Consider the following 25740-nt stretch of genomic DNA (forward strand, 5'->3'; position numbering starts at 1 on the left):
TTAACAGCAGGCTAAAAACATGACTTTAAAAATCTAACTGGCTAAATTACAATAAAATAAAATAAAAAACAAAAATCAGTTGGATTAAAGCCAACATAAAAGGCAGGGAAGGAAGGACCAGTAAAGCCTCACTTGAGAATCTGTTCTATCATTAGAGAAAGAATCCTTTCTTAACAACTGTGGTCAAGAGACATCAGGGCAACTCAAGGCATCAGAGTGGATGGAGGGTGGCACTTCAGAAACCTGTAGGCCATATGCCCCCCACCCCCACTTCCTTCAAGAGCACATTTTAATCCACTGTGAACCAGAGTAGATTGTAACACAGCCTCTCTTTTCTTAAAGGTTTCCACAAATGGATGCACCACAGTTCAACGGGCTAAAGAATGCTGCTGCCAGCACTTTGCTTATAGCCGCTGCACAGCTGAATGTAAGTGAAAAGGTTCAGAAGGCAGGAGGAGAGGGAGAGAGGGAGGCAGAGAAAAGAAACCTCAGACTATTATTCTCCCTCCCCCCCCCCACCCTAAACACTATCATTATTTTTAATCCCATCCTATAATTTGTGGTTGCAGTTGACACAGATCTTTTGAATGCTTGAGGTTAATAATACTGCCACAGCACACAGTCCTGGACAGTTCCCAATAGCTTCCTGTCCTCAAGAGAGCACTTTCAGCTGCAGTATCGCAGCTCCACAGCTAGATTTTAAATTTTTTTGCGTAGTATCTTAAAGTTCACCAGGAAGCAGAGAACACAGAACAGCCCTATTTATTATTTAATCGCTTATTGCATCTATGCTCCAAGAAGTGGGGTGTTGCTTAGCAACGAAGAAGAGTGGAATGAGCTTCACTGAGAGAGTAACTGTTTTGACTGGCTGCGTAGTTTTAAGGGAGTTTTTCTTCTGAGTGTTTCAGTTGAATGCCGCTGTTCCTTTTTCAAATTATACACTGTATTTTGTTCCACTGTATTTGAAGAACTTTGCTAACAATATGAATTCTGGGAAGGACGATGTGGCGTTTGCACAGATGCATTGTGATATCACTATGGGTCAACCCCTTGCAGTCATGCAGAAGATGGAGTAGGCTTGTTCTGTGTCGCTCCAAAAAGCAAGACAAAGAACTAATGGATGAAAAATGTAGAGAAGCAGATTTTGCTGTAGCATTAGGAGAAGCTCCCTAATGGTAAGAGACTGTCTCAGGAGGTGGTGGGCTCTCCTTTGCTGGAAGTATTTAAGCAGAAGTGGACTGCCATCTGTTACGGTCAGTGTAGCTGAATCCTGCATTGAGAATTCATGTTAAATTAGATGACCTCCAAGATCCCTTTCAAGGCTGTGATTCTATAACATATACAGTCAACAGGCAATGATCATGCCCTTAACAGGAGGAGCCATAAAGCAGTGGTACAGCACATGGCTTTCATGAAGAAGGCTCCGTGTTCAATTGTTGGAATCCCATCTAAAAAAGGATGGGATGATGGAAAACACATTCTGCCCAGAGAACTGCTGCAAGAGTAGTAGGCCATACTGGGCTAGATGGTCAAATAGTCCAACCTTGTCTAAGGCAGCTGCTTATATGGAACTATGTACCTTACTGTAAAACTGGTTGTTGTTTTTAAGGTTGTAAGCATTGTCCAATTTGATGCTTGACAGATGCTTTCGACTACAACTCTCATAATAATAATAATAATAATAATAAATGTGTACCCCGCCCATCTGGCTGGCTTTCCACAGCCACTCTGGGTGGCTTCCACAAAGACCAAAAATACACTAAGATGTCACACATTAAAAACTTCCCTGAACAGGGCTGCCTTAAGATGTCTTTGAATGTCAGGTAGTTGTTTATCTCTTTGACATCTGATGGGAGGGCGTTCCAGGTCATCCCCCGTCTGTGTGAGTAGTGGTCAGGGATGATGGGAGTTGTGGTCCAAACTTTCTGGAGGGGACCAGGATGGGAGATATTAAAAAATGATCAAGCAGATGCATTCCTAGCAGGAAAATTCTGTTAGGCTCCAGTTGTTTCCAAGTTTAAAGGACTGAGTGTGTTTCGTACAAGCTTTTCCAGTTAACTCAGAACTACTGTAATTACTAGAGAGAACACAAAGGGCCTCTACATTTATAAGCAAGCTAATTTCTTCCATTTCAACTACTGAACAGCTGATCATCGTGGTGCAGCATCTTCCTGTAAAACAAGCCAGCCCTATTCAATGATAACTTCTTGTTTATTTTGTGTTTTCTTATTATCTGAGGCCAAGGTGACATAACAGAAGGTGCCTGCCTTTTCCTCCCAAATAAAGAAAGGATTTTGCATACAACAAAGAGGGTGGGTGGGGGGGGGACTGCAAGGCTGGTGTACTGAGTTTGCCAATTAAATCCAAGGGAAGGAGAGAGTCTGAGATACAATTACGGCTTTCTGTAAATTACTTCATGTAATTAAATCTGCTTCCCTAAATTACAAACCATTTAGCTCTTCTTTTATAATAATGTAAGCAATGACCAACAACAACCTTTTTATGGAGCCTGATGTCATAAAAGTTGTTAGCAACAAAATTTTCTGTCTCCTCATTTCAAAGCAGTCATTGTAATGAGATCCATTTTATGTCTACACAGAAAGCTGCTTGGAGGATGAGAGGGAGAGAGAGCACTTTGTTCTTCAAGACACTGCTCCAGGGCTGGGACCGTATTTGACGAACCATGGCCTGTTTGGAGTTTGCTACTGATCAGCTAATGAGCAGGCACGGGTGTTAAAGGTGTTTTGCAAAAGAGGTTTCGTCAAAAGGAAGCTTTTATTTTATTTATTTTATTTTATTTTATTTTATTTTATTTTTGTGCAGTGTAACAGAGGTTCAACAACTCTTCTCTCCTCCTATTCACAAAATTGATGGCTCACAATTTTGAATTGAATCTGGAAGAGCCATATCTCAGTAGCACAGCATGTGGTTTGCATGAATAACATCCCAGTTTCAATCTCTGACCACTCCATGTAAAAGTGTCAGGTAACAGGTGATGAGAAAGACCTATCTCTGCCCAAGACCTTGTCATAAACACTACTGGACTATGGCTGTACACACCCTATACCTTTAAAGCATATCTGAAGCATATTTACCACCCACAAAGAATTATGGGCATTGTAGTTTGTTAAGGTTTGCTGGGAATTTTAACTCTCTGAGGGAAAAAATAATGTGCACATACTTTTTTTGAGTGTCAATGTGCTTCAAAAGTGTGCACTGAAGGTATATAGTGTGTGCACATGGCTACAAAGTTCACTGGGCAGCCTTGGAAGTCCCAGGCTGTGTACACACCATACATTTAAAGCACATGACTTTACCCAAAGAATTTTGGGAAAGGTAGCTACAATTCTCAACACCCTTAACTACAGTTCCCAGGATGCTATGGATAAAGTCATGTGTCTGGGTTTGGGCACTGGGCGGGTTGAGGTTTTCTTTTAAACCCCCAGGAACAAACAACCAAATCCTATGCACACTTTCCTGGGGGTAAGCTCCTCTGAATCATAGGTCCTTTTTCACCCAAGTAAAAATTCTCATTTGCAAGGTCCTCAAACTGCAGTTAATTTGCAAAGTACTGGGGCTTTCGTTCCGATTGGAATCAAAGCAGTTTAGGGTTGGAACAGACTTTTGAAATAATCAAGTCCAATTTGCTGCTCAGCATGTGTTCGACAACAATGAACAAATACATTTAAAAAGGATGAAGAGGGTGCGCCTCAGATTATAGGAGGTGGTAGCTATCAATGTCCTTGTCAGGTTGCATCGTGGGGTAATCTGTGTGGACATTTTCTGTTTCACCTCAGGCAGAAAAATGTCTTGGACTGGTCTGGGCTATGGCTGTGGGTTCTCCATTATAAGGGAGCACAGGACACAAATGGACTTCTCAGTAGACATATGTAAGATTGTGCTGTTCACTGGATTATACAGTGGCAGGTAGAAAAGAGATCTGATGTTGCACCAAAGGCTATTGGGGTAAAGTCAACACAGCTGCTCTCCCTTCTGATTTTTTATTTTATTTTAAAGCTAGCAATTATTCAGGCCTGTCTAGAACTAGAACTCAGGTAAGGGAAAGGATGCCTGACAGATGGGGCCCTACCTTTCAAATTTCCCAACTCCCTCTTCTAACCTGACAGGAGGCGCTAGGCCCAGAAGGGGTTGCTTAGCAACCATGCTACTCTCTAGCATGGGGAAAATGGATGTGGTAGGCCCAGATGTGTAGCAGGGAGAACCCTTAGCCCCTGAAATGCCATCTCCAGACGCAAACAGCTATGGGTTTTCACAGAGATAGAAAGAGGGGATGACGACAAATTAAAACAATGAAAGTGGGGGGGGGGGGGAGGCAGCAGGATAGTTTCTCAGAAAAAAATTGAAAAGAATAGAGCCTGTACATTTTGCCTCCTAGCTCAAGTTCTAGAAAATATTCTTTTTAAAAAAGAAAGAAAGAAAGCCACCCCCATAATGGACACCAATGCAAACAGCCCCTTTCTCCCTAGGCAACCTGTACCTGCTGCTATTCCTCTCAATGTTGCTGTCCCACCCCTTCAAATGCTTAAACGAGGAAGAACCATGTATTTAGCAAGCCGAGCATCGCTTGCTTCTTTTTTTCACATAGACGTGCCGCAGAGCTGTGTGCTCAGGGCTGGCAGTAAGAAGCTTTAACACACCAGGATAAGCTCTGTTAAAATGACAGGGTTTCCCCCTTACTCGGTTGTTTTCTAACTCCCTCCCTGCTGCCACCGCCGCACCATGCCCAACAGTTTCCCTGCACTTTGTATTCTGCTTTCAGCATCAAAATGCCTAACCGGGACTTAAAGCAGATTTTTAAATTAGTTCCTGACAGTGCAAACAGATTGCTATTGATTGAAATGAGCCTTATTTTAGTTCTTTAGATGAGCGGCCCTAATGACTAAATACTGTATTGCCCATTTCAACACTTTGTGCTGGGGCTCCCCAGTGGTTTCTTAGGCAGCTGCGAATTCTCTGTGCCTTGCAGATTACTAGGAACGAACAGGAGAGAGCCATCTGTGACTTCAGAGCATGTGGCAGAAGCTTTCAGGCTGAGCTAAGAACTTAACAATGGAGAACACCACCCTCCTCGACCCCCCTGAAACAGGCACATTGCTGGGTGCCATTTTGAAAGCTCTGAACTCGCATGTCCAATGTCCATTTTGGGGACTAATCCAGCCCGCCAGTTGGTTTAATCCGGCCCCCGTGGCAGTTTATTTCCTGGGTAAAATCCTTTTTAAAAAATCCCTCAACGACTTCAATCCTAAAAAGAAGCTCAACAACTTTGGGGTAAAATCCTAAAAATAGCTCAACAACTTAAATCTTAAAAAAACTTTGGTTGGCTCTTTAGTCGGCCCTCGCGGCCCTTCACGTCATCAAATCTGTCCCTCTTTGAAAAAAGTTTGGACACCACTGCAACCAAATAGGACCATACATTTTCTTGAATGAAACTCACAGGACTAACAAATTTGCTATGGCATAACCTTTTGTGGGCTACTCGCCCAACTTCATCAGATGCAATTTGCTAGTCTTTAAAGCAGGGGGTCACCAACAGAGTGCCTATGGGAGCAATGGGGCCCTTGAGGTCTTCCCCTGGAATACACAAAGTCCCCGAGGTCTTGTCTCTGCCCCCTTGGTCAGGAGGGGCTTACATAAATTGTCTTTTCCTCTACTGAAAAGTACATAGAGCTTTAGGAGGAAGTTAGAACAACACTATTTCCCACTTCCTCTTTCCTCCATTCCGCTTGCCTTTACATTTAAGCTGAACTTCACTAGCTTAGCCAGGAGTTTCTTTCCTGCCGGGCTGCATTTACAGTTCTATATGGGATGCTTAACTGCAGGAGGAGCAGTCAAGGAGAAGCGAAAAGGGCAGAGAGGGTGCCAGCAGCAGCTGCACGTTTCTCAAATCAGGCAGTGTCTGAACTGGGAGGGAGAAAGCTAGTCTGAGATTTGCCTCCACCGGCTTGCTTGCTGTTTTTAAAGGGTGCTTCTGGGTGAAAACCAACCAGGTGGAAAACCCGCTTTAAAAACATGTAAGAAAAACCCCATCGGCAAGCCTGATGACATTCTGCTGTATATATAAAACAAGTGGGATCTGCAACGAAATGTTGCAGTGTGGAGTACTGTTTATGTTATAATAAAGAGCATTTTCATAGACTATCTTCAGCTTTCTTTATCAGTGGTTGTAACCACCATTTTCCACATGCCCAATGCCCCAGAATGAGGCCTAGGTTTAGGGCTGGCTGGTTCCCATTGAGACTGGTAGGGCTGAAGGGAAAGAGAACAAGGTCACAATTACAGCATGCATGTAAAAGGCATTTAAACCACATTGCTTTTCTCAAAGAATCTTGGCTACTGTAGTTTGTTGAGGATGGTGAGAACTGGAGCTCCGTGAGGCAGTATACTACAGTTCCCATGATTCTTTGGAGGAAGCTATGTGCTTTAATAGTGTGTTAATTGTACTTTAAAGGTATGGCGTGGTGTTGGCAGAGCCAGTGGCAGGCAGAGCCAATTAATTTTAGTTTGGTCTCCATCCTCTTCCCCAATGAGTTCAAGAAGGGCAACGCTGAAACAAAGGGAGATCTGCCTACCACCAGCTTGTGGCCCCTGGAATGTTGCCCAGAAGGGAATGTGGCCCCCGCAGGCTATGAGTGTAAAAATATTTCTGTGAGACAAAGGGCATTTGCAATCCAGGTCTGTACCTCTTTCCTTCCTTTGCTCCTTTCTCCACCTCTTCCTATTAATTGCTTTTTAAAAAATACTAATTAAAAAAATAAAAATATCTCCCCTACCCCCACTCACCAGTTTCTATACCGACAGATAAGGTGGAGAATTTCTGGAGGCTATTTTAGCCCAGCTTTTCTCTCTTATTAGGGACAGCAAGTGAGGAAACCTTTGCTGTTAGCAATACAAATGCTGCTGCTGCAGCCATGGAACTATCAAGCTGATGACTGAGCACCAAGTTCCCCCTGCAAACATCCCAGATGAGCAGCTGTAAGTGATGAATGGCCTGCCACCCCCCTGGTGCTTTTCTCTCTTCACCTCCTTAGCTTTGAACAAACATGTTAGTTCAAGCAAAGGCTGCTGGGGCAGCCCCCATTGTGTATGACTGGCAGGCTAGACTACTGCCATCTCAGGAGTTTGTTAAATGCATTGTCAAATTTTGAATGCATGGGGGAAACGGCTGGAGGCCTCGAGCAGGGAGGGGAGAGGGGGAACAGCCCAAATCGGTATGCCTCTCACATTCTCCAGCACTCCTTGCCTCTCTCTCTCTCTCTTTGCAGCTCTAAATTCGCTGCCAGGCACCACACAGGAGAAAGCCGAATCACAGAAAGCATACGAAAATTGTGTTTGTAAACCATACCACACACACACTCACATCTGTCGGGGCGTTGCAGTTGCACCCAGCAGCGCAGATACTGCTTTGAGCAGGTTGTTGGACTCAACAGCTTCTAAGTAGGGATGGGCAAACCTGTCAGGTTTGGTTTCTCTGTTTATTATTTTTCCATTCTTAAGTTTGGATTCCCCACATTGCCACACCAATTTGAATTCTTTAAATTAAAACAAAAACGTGAAAATCCAGCAGCATTTTAGGGCAAACTTCTCCTGATAATAATTGTAAGCAATTTTGCCTAATCAGATATTTGCAAGGAGGTTTCCCTCTGTAAAATGCATTTTTAAACATTAGTTTCACTAATGTAGACATTTTGTACACACTGCATGGCTAGAGAACTGCATTCCAAGATTTAGAGAAACACGAATTTTGAGGGGTGGCTGTGTTTTGATTTGTGTATTGTTTTGGAAGGTATGAATTAGCTAGGCTTGCCTTTAAATGCCAAGTGAATCATATTTGTCCTACATCCCTACCAGCAAGTTCCCACAGGTTATATCCAACATGAGAAAGGGCCTTTTCATTGGTGGCTCCCCCTTGCAGTTGAACCCACGGAGGAGGGCATCTTGTCAAAGGACCCTACAAAATTGGGAGATGCCCTTCTTGTGATGATGCCCACAAGAGAGACGGCAAGCCATTTCCCTCAAAGCATCTAAGGTGGCCCTGAGGACAATCTTTAAAACTTAATCTAACCATGACCTGGTTCCCTATGTTTCTAAATTTTGAGGAACAGCCAAAGAAGCAGAATGCAGAAAGAATTAGGAATTCTACTTACACTTTAGATGAATAATCTTTCTTCATAGCACTGGAAAAAATACTTGGGTTGTCAAAAATCACCTTCTATCACCTGAACTATCCACAAATAGTTCTTCCCAAAGTCCTCAGCCAAGTCACTGAGCAGGGGGATGTGTCACAATGGAGGAGATGACACCAGTAGCTACCTTGCTTTACAAGAGGCATGGCTCCCCTTAATATTCATTTTTCAAATATATCTTTCAGTGGGTTAAGTGGTTTTATTCAATTTATTTAGAAAAGATCTAGAGCTGGCTTCATCTAGCACGGTGCATTTCTGGACAGGACAGGATACACCTTGCAAACACACACACTTTTCAACATGGCGGGGTCACCAAGGGAAAACACTTCTGGCCTAGACTATGGCTGCTGTTTCTCACTTAATAGTTAAAAATAACCCCTCTCAACACCCTGGAGCAATCTGTCCAGTATTATGATGGACAGGAGCAAGGCTTCACCCTTAGACCTCTTCATCCCCCTGTTTCTTTCAGTTTCTTCCCACTGTGTTCTGCCAATAAACAGCTTTCCTTAGGCTGCAAGGAAATGGAATGTTATGAGTTTGTGGGTACCAGACTCCCCTGTGTCATAAGTTTCTGGGTGCCAGGCACTGAACCCCTGGACACTGAACATCTGTGGAGTTGATCTAAGCCTTGTTTAAACACACCACAAACCCTATATTTGATTTTTGGCTATTATAAACTGGTTGAAACCATTTCATTTCATTCACAAAAGAAAATCTGACATGTGATTATGATAAAGGTTTATCGATCCTTTTTGTAATTTGTTATTTGTCTACATTAATGTAGGCTTGCCTGATGCAATTGTTACATATCTTTAGGCAGGTCTTTGGCTTTTACCTACCTAGGTCCTTTACGCATGGGTGGGATGTTTTAATATTTGTTGTTGTTTTCAGTGCTGGTTTTAATGTATGTACATATACATACATTACACACAGATGTACATATACATTATGTGTGTGTGTTTATGTCCACGTGTTAGTTTTTTGCTTAAAATACTTTATTGCTTTGAGTTGCAGAGGTAAAAAAGTGACCAATAAATTTAACAAATAAAAACAATAAAGTTCTAATCAGAGTAGACCTGTTGAAATTGAGGAACGTAAGTCAGCTATGTTTATTAACTGCAACAGGACTGTTCTGAGTAGGAGACAAACCTATTGTATTACCAAATATTCATACCCTGCCCTTCCATTCTTCCTTCCCCCACAACAAAAGCAACATTTTCCCAGGAGTGCTTACAGCAACAAAAAACATAACTCCAAGAGGGGTAATAATAGAAAAAAGAGCAACCATAAGCAATCATAATCAAGGCATAAGAAAAAAAACCAGTAAAACCACTAGATGTGTGGACAGCTTGTAACTAGACACAGGAGAATGACAATTAAAATACCTCAGAAAATGACATGGGAGAAGATAAAAGGCAGGCCTCTGGAACACCACCACCAAGAAGGCCCTTTCCCAGAAGGAGGGCCACTGACAATGACAAAGGCAGGCTAAACTATCAAATATCCTAGTCCCAAACTGTGAAGAGCTACAAAGATACGCACCAGCTGCCTGAATTGGTCCTGAAATGAACCAGGAGACAGTGCAGATGCTTCAATTTCCTTCCTAGAATTTGACTCCGATTTATTGCATTGGCAACTACCTACAGTCTGGTTCTCCACAGGCAGTAAGAAGTATTTGGTGGATTTCACATTTGGAACTTTGAAAGCCATAGCCAGGCCACAAACACCACCAATTTTGTTAAAAGGTAAGCCACAAGACACAACTGAGATAATTTGCGTCAGATATGTTCAGGTGCACCAGTGAAACTAAGCCAGCAGAGAGACAAAATGGCAAATACCAAAATAGTCCAACCCCCACCCCCACACACTTAATTCTTGAAATAAACACTTTTCTAAAGCAGGGTTGGGGGACTTATGGCACTCCAGATGATGTGGGCTCCCAACTCCCATCAGCCCTAGTAAGCATGGATAATGGTCAGGGATAACGGGAGTTCAAGTTCAGCAATATCTGGGGACCCAAAACTGGGGAACGCAACTCAAACGAAACAAGCCGAAGCTCCGCAATTTCCCCGAGTGTGACACACCCACAAACATCTGTATGAATCTTAAGTTCAATGCAAATAATATTACATCCAAATAATATTAACAGCAGTAAGCAAATAATAACAACATTAACACTCCCCTCCCCCCAAGTAACCACCCGCACCAAAGGTGGGAGATAACCTTTGTCCTACCTGCGTGTGGATTTTCAAGGGGATTTTCTTCTTCACCCTCTCCTTCCCTCGATCCGTCTCTCTCCCCGAACTCATGGCATCGTTATTGTGGCCATTTTCGCTTGGCTCAGCTGACACACAGTGTTCAGATTCTCTGGGTTTCTTTCCTGGATGTCTCTCCCATTTTTCCTTTCTCTCTTGTGGCTTCAATGACATATCCTTCTGTAAAAAAAGGAGTAAATCAGAAAGAGGAAGTGAAAAAAAGGTATTTCATAAAACACTACTGGCTACTTCGCTTTCCCATTGTTTTAATCCGGACCACTTGGCCCCCTGTTACATTTAAAACACCTATTTACATTTAAATATCTTGCTCCGCACTATTCGCCTCTGGCACACAGTATTCCAAATGTGTTGATACCAAAGATTTGTATAACGGTGTTACGATATTGGCAACTTTACTTTCAATTCCTTTCCTAATGATCTCTCACATGGAATTTGTTCGGGGGACAACTGTTGGGGAGGCGCTCGTTCTGGGTCTCCTGCACTGAGCGGGAAGCTAGTCTGCTTAGCCTACAAGACCCCTTCAACTCTACAGTTTCAACCATAAAATATTGTTGCCATTGAAGAAGCATTGAGAAAGACACTGGAGAAGAGGAAGGAGCAAAGACAGAGACCAGAGTGATGCCTATATGTGACTTTACTGAAAATCAAAATGGCACCCTGGACCTCCTCCATATTCCCTTATTCACTGCAAGGTGAAGTACCTTGCTTGTCTGTACAACATGCAGCAAACAAAGAAAAAGCCATGATAAACCAGGGGCAGAGCCAGAAAACCATATGGAAGGAGTAGGGAACCCTTTTCAACTGGAGAGCATCATTCACTTCTAGGCAACCTTAAGAGGGCCACATACCAGTGGTGGGCCAAAAGCAAACATATAGGGAGCAACCCATGTTCATTTTACCTTTGTACTCAAATTCCTCCCTCCCTCCTGGGCAATCCAGAAGAATGGTCAGAGATCATTCTAATGAGGCAAAAGCACATGAGGAGGGGAAAAAGGAAACCCATTGAGAGGTGTGGCCTGGGGAAATTCCAAGGGCCAGACAGAGCACCCTAGTGGTCCGCATTCAGCCTGAGGTTCCCCATCCTAAGTCTTCCTAGGCCAATCTCAACACTCAACACTACACTGTATGAGCTCTCTTCAAACATAATAAAATAAAATATCATCAGAAATGCAAGAAGCTATATAATATCTCATCTATGGAACAGAAGTAATGCTATTATCCACAACCTTATCCAGGAACAACGAGAGGATAGTGAACTGCAAAAGGTTGCAAGCATTTTTTTATTATTTTTAAAAGTACATTAAATGTTCTGCAATTGCCTTTTTGTCTCAGACACAACAGCGACATCTCTATTCAGTCTCTGTACAAACTGGAGGCTGCAACAGAAACCCATTTGTTCATTTCGTGCTCGCTTTTGCACTCTTAAAGTCCATGGAAACCTGAAAGCAAAGAACTAGGAACTAAGATGAAATGCCCTGCCGGCTGCACTATGCTATTTTCTTTCCCCCCAGTTTTTAATTAACAGATCATTGCATGCATAAGGGGCCACATAGGTTCAGCACCAAAAAAAAAGGAAAAAAGAAGGCTTATTTATTTATTTATTTAGGCAGGCACAGCAAAGCTATATACACACTGACATTTTAGAGCGGTTCATTATCACCTACAATGACATTTTATTTTGCTGCAAGCAGCTAATTCGTTTATGCAGCATCTGGTCATATAGCAAAGTGATTTTTTTGGCGAGGGAAACCCCATTCCTCTGCAAGCAAAGCACGGATATAGAAGGCATGGCAAGAACTGTTGTGCAACATGGCTGTAGGCTATATAGATCATTCAGACTGCCCATGTTTTTGTGTGCAGCCTGACAACTTCGCAAGCAGAACCAAACGACAACTGGTCAGTTGCAGCCACTCCTTATTGAATTTGATGGTGGGGAACATCAGATTGAAAACCCGGGTGAGCCGTGAAGCTCCCTTGATGGCTCTAGGGGAGAAATTCTCTCTCAGTATGAGCTGCATTGGTCCTACCAGTCAGTGTTGTGTTGTGGTTAGAGAATGAGTGGCTGACCAGGGCCATCTTACCCATAGGTGCTAGGGGTATGGGGCACCCAGGCGCCGGGCTCTCAGGGGTGCCAGGCCAAGAGTCCGGGGCCTGAAAGTTGAGTCCGGGGAAGAGCCCACCCATCGGTCGGAGTGCCGTGGCGGGCTCTTCTGCTGTGGGCGGCTCTGCACCGCAAGTTGGGTGGCAACTGAGCCAGAGAGAAGCTGAGGTGGCTGGCCGGCTCTGCCCTCCTGCGCGCCTGGGACTGGGCAACCGGAGGGGGGGCACCGGGCAGATCTTTGCACCCCGGCGCTGCATATGCTTAAGACAGCCCTGTGTCTGACCTATAGACCGCAAGCCACATCTGGCCACCAAGCTGTAGGAAGTGACACACCAGCCCACACAATGGTGGTGTGGGAAGAAATGCTGCCTTTTACTCTTAAAGAGCAGTCAGGGGGCTTATCTCCAATCTCAGCTCTAAGCACCACAAGCTGGAGATAAAAGTCCCACCCCCGCCTGCTTATTTGGAACAAAAGGATTCCTCCAACCCACTGCTGGAGTCAGGAGGGCTGGTGAAGCCACTGGCTAGTCTTAAAAGAGCAAACAGGGGCTTTGGCTCTGTCTCAGTGCCGTGCTGCTTAGCATTTATATATATATAAATTTATTTGTATATATATATGTATATATGTGTATGTGTGTGTGTGTGTGTGTGTGTGTGTGTGTATATATATATATGTTGTAGTTTGCTCTGTTTAGAGCATCCAACTATAGACCCATGTTCAAATCCCCACTTGGTCACCTATTGCTCATTCTAACCGACCTGACCGAGTTGTTGTGAGAATACAATGTAAAAGAGATAAAATAAATGAAACAACAACAACAACGGCAATACCCCTGCTGCCTCCGGTTGGCAGATGTCAAGCGGCATTTAGACAGATAAAGCAAGCCCATGATCACAGAGTCTATCAGGCAGCTTTCCTGGTTAAAGTTCAATGTATTTATTTGCTTACTTAAATATTTCCAACCTGCTTCTCAGTTTAACACTCTTGCGTCAGCTAATGGCATTTTAGAACAACAGCTCTATTAATGTCACGGCAACCAGAACACAATAAAATGTTAAAATACTGAAAACAGACTCAACCAGCAGCTGGCAATATCCTCTCCTTCTAAAAGAAGTGTTTATAGTTCCAGAGGGACATCTCCTCTGGGATACTATATCGCAAGGGACTTGAGCAGGGCACCCCATCCCTCTGCCAATACAGGCACAGGCAACTAATTGTGTTTGGTCCCCCTTCTCCTCCCTGATGCCAGGGCCACTCCCCCCCCCCCAACTGAATGTAAGTAAGAAGACAGGACCGACTGAAGTTGGTAGGGCAATGCCTCATTCTCCCTAAAGGACCAGCCTCCACTGCCATGACTGACCAATGTGTGCTGAAAATGCCCAGGTGAATGGATCAGAAAGGAGGTGCATGAGAATGCCCTGCTATCAGAGAAGAACCTATGCAAATGCACACTAGCTGGGTTGTTGCAAGGACAAAATATGATACCAAAAAAATGTATGACATGCTCACCTGGGAGCTCGGGCTGTTGATACTCATCTAATGAACTGGGCAGCTTCCCACAGGATGCAGTCCTATGCTTTCCAGGAATACGACACTTATATATGTACCTTAACTGTGGCTCCATGAGATGTAAAGGGACATCTCAAGACCGCAGGTTATTGCAATCTATCAGTAAGAAATCATTTTGTTCTTTTTTAAATGGAGGCCCTGGCTTTGAGACAACCACCCTCCCACCCACCAATAGCTTCTCACAGGTCAGAAATCTCACTGTTTGCTCAGCCCAGGTTTAAACCCTTCCCTAATCTTCTCTGTTTACACAGCTTATTGAGATTCCAGAGCGTGAAGGAGGAGTAATATCCTTGGGGCTTTGCAGAAGCGTGTGCCATGACTATATCTACTTTAGCAGTCCCAATGCACAGTTCATGGCTGGGAGAGTCATGATTTCACTGTCTAACTACAGTGCGCAGACCAGCGCTTTCTGCTTCAGTCATCACATGAGGAAGCTCACAGCATTAAGGCCACATGTATTTGACCAAATGCTGTAGTGGGAATAGCCACATATTCATTTCCAGAGCAGTTAATTGGAGAAATGGAATTCCAGAGCGGCAGCTAACATTTGCTGGTTTACAGCCTGCCCTATAAATCGGGGTGAGAAACCTCCAGATGCTCTTAAGACTCCAGCTTGCTCCAGCCAACATGCCCAATGGTCAGGGATGCTGAAGTCCAGCCATATCCAGTGCCCATCAATGTTAGGCAAGGAACAATAAAGTCTGAATCTGCACAAGTTTAAATTAGAAGTGATGTACGTATTTCTTCAATGTATAATATAGCCTTTTGAACAAACATCTTAAAGAGTGATTATCCAAAATCACAATTTCAGGTGGACAAACTCAATTTTAAAAGAAGTTGATTATACTGAAAGAAGCTGAGAGAGAGGGAGAGGGAGAGGGAGAGGGAGAGAATCTGTTTGTGAAAATAGAAGAATAGCTAAATGGGGAATATCACACCTTTGGTCTTTTAAATCTTAGCCATACAGTTCCACTGGAAGAAACCTCTCCCCTCCCCACCCTGAAGCACCACAACATTTCCTTAACCTCAGCCTTAACATTTCCACAACGGCAGCTGACATATTCCAGATCAGCCTATGTCTTGCTTTTAAAACCAGTGTGACTTTTGCTCTCTGACCCTGTCAAAATCAGATGCCCTGCTTGATAAACTGACAGCTTTGGGAAGGTTAAGATGTTTGAAGCTGCAAGCAGGCTTGCAGGTGTGCAATACTAAAATACAAAAAGAGATTCAAAGAAACTATTCTACTCAAAGTTGTTCCTGACACAGCCATGGCATGAAGTAATTTACTGTTGTGTACAAATCACCAATGGGGAACCTCTGGCCATCCAGATGTTGTTGGACTACAACTCCCATCATCCCTGACCATTGGTCATGCTGGCTGCAGCTGATGAGAATCAGCAGAGGGCCACCTTTTCCTCATCCCTGGCTTAACACATTTCAATTTAGGACCATTAATTTGGAAAAGGTCAGCTCTAGCTTGGATACAACCCCATGTTTGCTTTAAATCAAAGAAATCTGCTTGTGTTTTACACAGCTGTCATAAGGGGGTGGGGAGAATGCCTTAAGAAATTATACACGCACACATTTTACACACACACACACACACACACACACACACCCCACCCCACCCCACCCCACCCCACCAAGCAACAGTTAAGCAGCAAACAGAGTCACTAACAGAAGCATAAACTATGCACATGGAAACCACTCTCTTAACGTAATCTCATTATATTTACACATAGCAGGAAATACTAGTCAAAAATCCCCACAAACAAGAAAAACAGAAGGGATTCCCTTCCCTTGTGTGTGTATATATCCTGGCTGCCACTATCTGTGCTCCGGTAGCAGCTACACTCAGCTACTGTAACATGCTCATTGTGGGGCTGCCCTTAAAGACAGTTTGGATTTTCAGCTGGTTGAATACATGACTGCAAGATTAACACAGGCATGCTGGTTTGAACATACCTCACCAGTAATTTTTCTAAGGGCACACTGGTTATACCAGTTTGTTTTAGGCTCAATTCAAAGTGCTGGTTTGAACCTTTAAAGCAACATTGCGAGAAAAGCCCAGAAGTGTTACTACTTTGCAAAAAATGTACTAGCCTGCTGGAGCCTGTCAGGGAAGGAAGGGAACTGGGAGCCCTTTATATCCTCCAACAGCTGCTGTTGCATTTCTACACTGATCACGAAGGAAGGGGACTTCCCTCCTCTGACACTTCTTACCTGGGCCCAGAGGTGGGACATGGGTGCTCAGGTCCTCCTCCGCCAGCCCATTAAGCTTGCCAGCATGGAATGTACATGTACTCGCCTGCATGGTATTCCTTGTCGCCCATGGCGACCAGGTGAGTCCTTAAATACAGAGCTGCTTGAAAGCCCTAAGCAAGCTTAGGGCAAGCTACGTAAAGGACAGTCTCCTCTCGTGGAAGCCTGCCTGACCTTTGTAGTAATCTTCTGAGGCTCTTCTCCCCAGGCTTGTGAGGCAAGGCGGGTGGCTGTCAGAGAGGAGCAGGCCTTTTCACTGATGATGAGCCATCTTTGCAATGACCTCCCCAAACAGATTCAGGGGGCACTTTCGCTGCTGACCTTTTGGTGACAAGTTAAAACCTTAAAAAACAAACAGACCTCAAGGCTTTTTAATTGGCTGCTCTGGTGTTTAAATGATGCTCCATGACTGTTCTGCTGCTAGTTTAGTTTATTAAGGAAAGGCAGCTTAGCAAAGTAATGCTATAATATTATTACATGTTTAACAAGAAAAATCTTCCAGTATTGGGCAGAGCAATGTTGGAGGTGGTTTGGACGAGGGCGACGTGTTTTCCAGCAGTCCTCTCTGGTTCCACCAGCCTCCATCTTTATGGGAAGTCAGCAGGGGGAAACCCAATACATCTGCCCAAACAGCAGGCAGGAGCTATTGGAATCCCCACTGGGGATTCTGCAGTAGCCAGCAGAAAACCCCCAAATGGGACAGGGGTTTTGGGGGGGATGGGGTCAGCCCTGCTGGCAGCATGCAACAGCAATGGGCCCAATTCCAGGCCTCTTTGCTGCAAAAAACTGAGAACTGGCACCATGAACAGGTATTTTTCTTCTCCGCCTGCTTCCCGTTCCCTCCTACAATGACCTGGATATACGCCGAAGGTCGGCGGTTCAAATCCCCGCGACGGGGTGAGCTCCCATTGCTCAGTCCCTGCTCCTGCCAACCTAGCAGTTCAAAAACACGTCAAAGTGCAAGTAGATAAATAGGTACCACTCCAGCAGGAAGGTAAACGGCATTTCCATGCGCTGCTTTGATTCGCCAGAAGCGGCTTAGTCATGCTGGCCACATGACTCGGAAGCTGTACGCCAGCTCCCTCGGCCAATAAAGCAAGATGAGTGCCGCAACCCCAGAGTCGGCCACGACTGGACCTAATGGTCAGGGGTCCCTTTACCTTTACCCAAGGGTCATCTAGCTAACCCCCTGCAATGCATGAATCATGCCCACAAGTGTCACTGGGTGGGCCTGAATGACCAACTTTCTGCTTAACAGCCAGACACACTGATCCATTGCACCACAGGCTCCTGAAAACAAGATCCATGCTACATCTATTTTAACTTGGTACCTTGGTACATATCTATTTTCATTTAGCTCAAAAGGTTCACCCCAAAATAATATGATTTCCCAAAGGGCCGTTGTGCGGCACAAAATACACTTATGTACCCGTAGAAACCTCACCTGCACTGCTAAAATCTCAGGAAACTGGTTCAATAAACATATAATTAGAAGGGAAGTGTCCCTGCCAAGTAAGCTTTTGCTATAATAATTCTGGCTATGGAAACTTTCACATTAAAAACCTATAAAGCAGTTCAACTATTCATTTGATTCCAATTCACCTTGAGTACCATTCCTTTCAATAGCAAACTCAAGTGGTGAGTGCCATTGGAAATGGAGGTCCACATAACTACCAAATCCTCCTATTGCAGCTCAAGCTGTAGGAAACCGACTCAGTGCAATCCTTGCATAATTCAGCTAAGTCATTGTGCTTTCAATGCTAGGAATAGTGAGTATGGCCTAATGCCCCTCCCCATATTTTGTCATCCCATGCAAGCTATTTCTTTGATGGGGATGCCAACAACTACCCAAGGCTGCAATGAGAACCACTAAATCAGAGATGGGGAGTGTGTGGCTCTCCTTCTGTTGTTGGAACTTCAACTTCCCTCATCCCTGTCCCTTTGCCATGCTGGCTGGGACTGATGGGAATTGAAGTCCAAAGACACCTGGAAGGTCGCAGGTTCCTCATCGCTGCCCTAAAGGCTCATATGGCGTCTCTGATCTATAAGAATATTGGGATTTCCCATTCATTCCACTAATTCCAGGCAAGTGAGAGGAGCTAAGGAGGGATGCTGACTGAGTGTATAAGAAAAGATATATATATTCTGGGGAAGCCTAAAAGAGAAGGGGGGGTACATTTCCCCAGCTACATTCCCCAGATCCCTCCAGGGAGAGATTTCTTATAAATCCGCTGCTGCTGCTGCTGCTGCAGCTGCATATACTCCTCCTCCTCCTCCTCCTTTCCCCCCCTCTTTTCTCTGCTCATTTTCCATTCCCAGGTCTCCCAGTAGGCTCTCACAGCTTGCAAGCACCTCACTGCAGGGCGATTGCTCACATCTCCTGCACTGCCTCCTGACAGGCGCTCCACACGGCTATTAAAACTCCCACAGGTGCCGGCTGTCCGTCAGAAAGGAAATGATCCCACTTTAAGCCATCAGTATTTCCTCTGGTGATGGCAGTAAATGCCCGGCGAGCGCTCGCAGAATTACTGACAGCGGAAAAGCGTGTCAGGGAGCAAGGGAGCTTAAATGATTGAAGGCGAGCCAGGGCGCCTTTTGCAGGTAGATGAAATGAAGCATATTGCCAGACCCAACCTGCCTGGCTTTGGCTGTCTGCGCGGAAGCTGAGAGACAGAGAGATCTTCATTCAACTAGACACCAGAAGGCCAAGCCTGCCTATCTTTTGATAGCATGTTCACTTTTTTTTAAAAAAAGGATGCTTTGGGTTGGAGCTCTTTTTAAAGCAGGGGCTCAGAGATCAGCTGGACCAGTTCTGGAGAGTGTATAAAGACAGAAAGAGAAACCAGGGCAGTTATTCACAACGGTGCTGCTGCTTGGTACTGGGTTCAACTGGAAAGGGCTGCAGAGCATCTGCTTTGCATGCCGAAGGTCCCAGATTCAATTCCAGGCATCACCAGGTAGGGCTCAGGGAAGTTCCCTGCCTGAAACCCCCCTAGAGAGCTGCTGCCAGTTAGCACTGAAGCAGATGGACCTATAAGGCTGCTTCCTGTGTTCTGCTTGATACCTCCCTACAGCCTGAAGCAGGAGGGAAAAGAGAATGGGAACCTGTGACTTGCTAACAGGTCTTATCTTAGCCAGCCACAGCCTCCAGGCCCAGCACCCACACACAGAATCCTTGGGTGGCTGCCTTTAGATTATTTCTCCAACCTTCCAACATGTTTGCAGCACTCCAAAGCTGCATTGTCCAAAGCTACCTAGCAGTGGGGTGAGATCTGAACTGGGAGTCCTAGGTGTGTGCATCACAGGGTTCTTCTACAGCAGGGATGGAGATGTGGCTGGGCACACATCAACCCCAGACCAACGTGGCCAATGAACACAGATGACGGTTCTCCACTCTTGCTCTACAGCTTATAGATGCCATAGCGTTCCCAGATAGAAGGGCCCCGGCACCAAAACAGCAAACTCCACTGTCTGCTGCCTCTACAATTATGCTAACATCATCGTGCATTTCCAAGGGCGCTAACAAAAGGCTCTCAGTCGCTTCTTGACCTCTCTTCTGAGACGGTCAACAATGGTGCTAAACAGCATCCGCCCCAATTCTGGAGTTCATCCACTGTAAATTTGGGCCTATAGCCAGCATCAGCTTGTTGGTAATGAATAGATGAAGAGGTGAAGAGCATCACTTATGCAGGGGCTTCTCTCTGGGGCAGCTCAGTTGGTACAGCATGAGGCTCTTAATCTCAGGCTTGTGGGTTCGAGTCCCACAAAAGATTCCTGCATTGCAGGGGGTTGGACTAGATGACCCTCATGGTTCCTTCCAACTCGACAATTCTATGAATCTATAAATTCAGGAGCACCAGGAGCCTTGCTTCCAATCTGTAATACCATCCACTTACTCCTTTACTTGCAAGAAATGAGAACATATAACCTCATGGTGCAGCCCAAGTTTTATTTATTTTCATTTCTATCCTGTTTTTCTTTCAACGAGCCCAAGGCGGCATTGCATGGTTCTTCCCAGTCATTTTTTATCTTCACAATAACTCTGTGAGGTAGCTTAGGCTGAGAAGTAATAACTTGTTCAAGTGGGGATTTGAATTCAGGTCTCTGCAACCTGCTAATCACTACACCACCGTGGATTTGCACGTGAGAAGGTCCTGGGAACAATCCTTATTCCTCTCCAGTTAAAAAGGATCTCACACAGCAGGCTTGGAAAAATCTTTGCCTGGTGCTTTGAAGAAGAGCTAGGCAGACTAGGCACTACTAGGACAGAAAGATCTGGTTGGACTCATTACAGAAGGAGCTTCACTTGTTCAATGTTTTCATTTATTTATTTGCAATTACATTTTTAGGGTGCTGTCCTCCGCAAGAGTCCTTCAACACAACTAAGATGAACAGAAAACCCAAAATCTAAATATATATCATGAAGCTCCTTAAAAAATGAAGCAGTAAACCCAGGCAAGCAACATGTAATTCAAGACCTGCAGGTCCAACGAAAATGAAAGAGTTTGCAGAGTGCCTCAAGGCCAGTAAGCATGCGGGCTAGATGGATTCCAGGGAGAAGAAGTTCTAGAACGTAGGTTCACTACCAAAGGTTTATCACCTATGGCAAAAGTAAGCTTTTTGCTGAACATCTCAAGAAGTGGGCAGATTTGTACAGGAGAAGGTTGGTCCAAACAATACAGGTCCCGCAAGGGAGGTGCCAGCTTCACTAAATAATGGAGCCCTCTGTTCTGTTTTCAAGAGTAGAGTTGGGAAAGCTGTGGAGCTCTAGATGTTCTCGTGACTCTAACTCCCATCATCCCCAGCCAGAAGAGCCAGCTGCTAGGGATGATGGGAGTTTTGGTTCCCTAGAGTTACCTAGTTGCCCGCCCCCTGCAATGCAGGAGTTGCAGCTAAAGAATCCCAGACAAATTGGCCACCCAACCTCTGTTGAAAAACTTCCAATGAAGGCAAACCCTTCCAAGACACTCAGTTCCACTGCCAAAAACATCTCTAACCGTCAGGAGGTTATTCTGAATGTTTAGTCAGAATCTCATCTCTTTGTGATTAGAATTCACTGGTTCAGGTCCTAGGCCCTCTGGAGCAGCAGAAAAGTTGGTGCCAGAAAAATAAAAGACATGCAATGGGGGCATTTCAATGGATAAGTGCCACAACACTAAAGGTCTGACTCCTACATTGCACAGAATGGGCCTCCTGTTAAGATGGTATCTGCAGGAAGTTATCAGCTGTACAGAGCCGTGATGGGTTGGATATATATGGGGTCAGACTATCTTTTAGGTATCCTGGTCCCAAGCTGCATGGAGTTTTATACTCCACCACCACAGCTGGAACTTTGCCCAGTAGCTGTGACAGAAGAGCCTGCAGAGGTCTGCTGAGCGAGTCCTGCCTTGGCAACACTTCCCCGCACCCGTCTCCTGAAGCACTTTTAGTGCTAAGTACATATTACATAAAGTTACATTCAGTATGAATTCAGAAACTTATGATTATGTCCCTCTGCGTGCCTCTTTAAACAACTCTGCGTCATTCAACTAAAAGGTACAAATGGCACGACAATTTATTATCTCGCCACATTAAACAGTCAGGAGGGCTGCTGCCTTCCATTTATTTTTAGAGATTTCCTTTTTAAAATGCAGCCATGAAATACAATAATTCCCCGAAGAATGCATCACATACGGGCACCAAGTCAAACCTCTCACAATGAAGGCTGCTTTATTGCTCCAACAGTTCCCTGGACTGTAACAAGAGACCATACACCTTGATGTAAGGGGCGGCAAATTATATTATATAAAACACGCATACAGACACACTCATGTAACGCTGCAGCTCATTTATCTACATGGAACTATGTGGGGAGGCAGGAAAAGCAAAACAAAGAGAACACGCCAAGACAAAGAGCTGGGAGATGAGATGGGAGCAAAAGAATAAAAGACAGGTAGAGAGCCAGGGATGCGGGAGAAATTTGATTTAGTTCCCTTTTAAAGGCAAACCTACAGCTGGAAGTTTGGGCACAACTCGGCTTGCAGAAGAGAATTCTGCATAGAGTTAAGACAGATAGAGCTAGGAACCATCCCCGTACCTTCATCTTTATGCTGACTTCTCTATCATTTTGTTGTTTAGACCAGGGGTCAGCAACCATTTTCAGCAAGGGGTCGGTCCACTGTCCCCCAGACCTTGTAGGGGGCCAGACTATATTTTTTTTGGGGGGGGGGATGAACAAATTCCTATGCCCCACAAATAACCCAGAGATGCATTTTAAATAAAAGCACACATTCTACTCATGTAAAAACACCAGGCAGGCCCCACAAATAACCCAGAAATGCATTTTAAATAAAAGGACACATTCTACCGCGCTGATTCCCGGACCGTCCGCAGGCCGGATTGAGAAGGCGATTGGGCCGCATCCAGCCCACAGACCTTAGTTTGCATACCCCTGGTTTAGAGTGATACACCTTAGGTGGCATCCTGCTTACAACTCCTTCTCTTCTCTTGGACCTCAAGATGAGAGATTACACTGGAGCTATCCACTGAGAACAAAGGAACAAAGGACTGCCCTTGTCTTCTCAAGATTAGTTAGGTTAGAGCTAGCAATTTTTCTATGTGCTTCCTACATTAAATGTGGGCTTGAAAATTTTCCAAAATGCAACATTTTCCAGTGCTTTATTTTTCCATGGAAAATGCTCTGTTTCCTAAGTTCATTAGCAACAGGGGATGGATGCCAACTGCAGAGGCAATTATTAGGCATGCTTGGCAGTTTCAAAGTTTTTAGCTTTGTTTACTAAATACAAGTAAAACAAACATGCTAAATTTAATCACTCTCTAGGACATCAGGACATTTTCTGCTGCAAACTGATTCTCCCCCCCTCTGCCCAATATGCAAACTAGCCTAATCTGCATAGGAAAAATTTCCAGTACAATTTTTCTCTTCCCCCAGAGAACTCACTTCCTTGGCAATATGCTGATAACACACAGCTCTACTTCTCCTTTACATCTGCAGCTATTGCAGTGGATGTGCTGGACCAAAGTTTGGAAACTTCGGCTGGTGCAAAATTCAGCATCCAGGTTGCTCACCAGAGCAAGACAGTTTGAGCATATAATGCCAATTCTGGCCTGACTGCACTGGCTGCCAACTAGTTTCTGGGCCCAATTCAAAGTGCTTGTTTGACCTATAAAGCCTTAAACGGCAAGTATGGCTGGGAGAGACTCCTGCCTGATACTCTGAGGAACCACTGCAAGTCAGGGTAGACAGCGATACCTCAAGGACCCCATATTAATTGACCCAGACCCTGAGTTCCTCATCTGAGGCCCTTTTTTGTGTGCCTCATCTGCGAGATTTCTGGAGGGTAGCAACATAAATACAGGCCTTTTCTGTGGTGACTCCCTGTTTGTGGAATGATCTCTCTAGGGAGGCTCACCCGGCACCTTCACTACAGATCTTTAGCTGCCAGGCAAAAACATTTCTCTTCTACCAGGCCTTTGGCTAATTAAACAATCTATGGCATTTTAAACTGTGTGTGGGGTATTGTTTTTGTTTGTTACTATGGTACATATCTTTGTAAATTGATATTGCAATCTGCCCTGTGATTCTCAGACAAGGGGTGGTATAGAAATTTAATTAATAATAATATTTATTATTATGTATGAGGATGAGGGGCTTTGTATCCCTTGAATGGATCTGGCCTTGGCTTGGCTTCACAAAGTTGCCGTAACTCCCATTAATGTGTATTCTGCACTGTTCCAGCTCTCTACCCTCTTATTGGCCCAAAGGTAGGCAAAGAGCAGTAAGGTTAACAGTACTAACTCAGGTTAGAGGGTGGAGTGGAGGGGTTCAAAAGAATTGTGATACCATACAGGACAATTTCCCCAGTTTCACATTTTGTCTAGGTGTCAGGTGGTCAGTGGCAGAGCACACACTTTGCATGCAAAAAGCCCCACGTTCAGTCCCTGGCAGGTTTAATCCAGGTAGGACAGAGACAGGTCCTGTGTGAAACCCCAGAGAGCCACTAGGGGAATGGCTGTAGCTCAGTGGTAAAACATCTGCTTTGCAAACAGAATGCCCCGGGTTCAATCTGTGGCATCGCCAAGTAGGAATGGGAGAGACTCCTTGTCTGAATCCCGAAGAGTCACTGCCAGCCAGGGTAGACATACCAAGTTAAATGGACAGGACAAATCCAGTTCCTATTATGATGCTCTTCCTGCTGATCTGCCGCCTCTTCCTAGATGAAGCATTGACTTGCTAACGTTCAGAATGAGAGCAGACCAAGACTTGATACCCAACAGTCTCAAAATGGCAGCCCTCTGTTTCACTCACCCCTAAGCAACATTTGGATAACTTTGCCATTTTGTTTTCCCGACTCCCAGCTGCGCTGAGCATTGGATCTAGTTTTGCCCAGACGATGTCACAGTGGCTATGTGGGCAGGTTATGACTTGGAAACAGGGTGTGATGGCTGATAGCATCGTCTGAGAAATTCCCTGGCTCAGAACCTCCAGCAGAGAAAAGGAAACGTAATGTTTCGCAGCTATATCAGTTCCTGCCTACCCGTTGCAGGTGCTATTCTCTTACAGAGTTGTTAGCACACTGCCTTTTAATAAGACAGCACACATTCAATAGGAAAGCACTGAGGGTCATTAGCAGATTACCAGTTGTTTACCAGACATCCATTTCAAGCTATGTGATTTTAGAATGGCTATGTAAGTGTCCACAGGCGCCCAGCTGTTATCTTGACATCCAAAGATGGGCACAGGGCAAGGTTCTGCTTGCTCTCGCTCTCTCCTTTAGGACTCCGCTGTCATTTAAAAAGCCTTGCATGCTGCATCCAGTAACCCAAACCATCTATTAAATTCTATTTACACTTACACTGCTTCTAAAAACTGTTTATTAGCACACCGGGGAGGACTAAGGGAAAATCTTCTTTGCCAAAGGAGACCGACAATTTTAGAGAAAGCAAGCAGAGGTTATTCTTTTCAGAGTGGCAAAGCTGCCATGCAGTTGCTGTTTCTCTCTCTTCTCTCTCTCTCTCTCTCCCCCCCCCTCCCTCGCCCCACCCCAAGCCAGGCTTCATCTTGAATCACTGATTTACAAGAGCCTCTCTCAAGAAGAACAACTGTGTCTCATTAACACCACGCCAGCTGGGGCCATGTATAGCTTTCAGTCCCAATTTTGCCTAAGTGCTTCATAGATGCTTAACGTTTCGTTGGCAATGTCTGGCCAAAATCGCAATCTTTAATTAGGGAATTAAAGATTGTGATTTTGGCCAGACATCTCCAACGAAATAGGGTGTCTGTGTGTTTGCGTATAAGGACTCCATTCTCCACCTGAGAATGTCTTG

General features: G+C 44.7%; 1 protein-coding gene and 1 long non-coding RNA gene across 14 annotated transcripts in view; one reads left to right on the forward strand and one right to left on the reverse strand.

Annotated features, from left to right (window-relative positions):
• Positions 1–25740, reverse strand: part of FBRSL1 (fibrosin like 1) — a 779020-nt gene that overhangs the window by 539376 nt on the left and 213904 nt on the right. For all 12 annotated transcript variants that reach the window (XM_080985049.1, XM_080985048.1, XM_080985053.1 and 9 more), the window contains exon 2: positions 10439–10639. In XM_080985049.1, the coding sequence (XP_080841175.1) occupies positions 10439–10639 (201 nt within the window). The remainder of the gene's footprint in view (positions 1–10438; positions 10640–25740) is intronic.
• LOC308465426 lies at positions 478–8150 on the forward strand. 2 transcript variants are annotated; one of them, XR_013980425.1, is made up of 4 exons: positions 478–1253; positions 2600–2739; positions 6874–6993; positions 7284–8150. It is a non-coding gene; the product is annotated as an uncharacterized lncRNA (long non-coding RNA). The 2 variants fall into 2 exon arrangements; XR_013980426.1 differs by having other exon boundaries at positions 483–1175.

The sequence above is a fragment of the Podarcis pityusensis genome (assembly GCF_964106645.2).
Source record: "Podarcis pityusensis genome assembly, chromosome: 16".
NCBI classification, from domain to species: Eukaryota; Metazoa; Chordata; class Lepidosauria; order Squamata; family Lacertidae; genus Podarcis; species Podarcis pityusensis.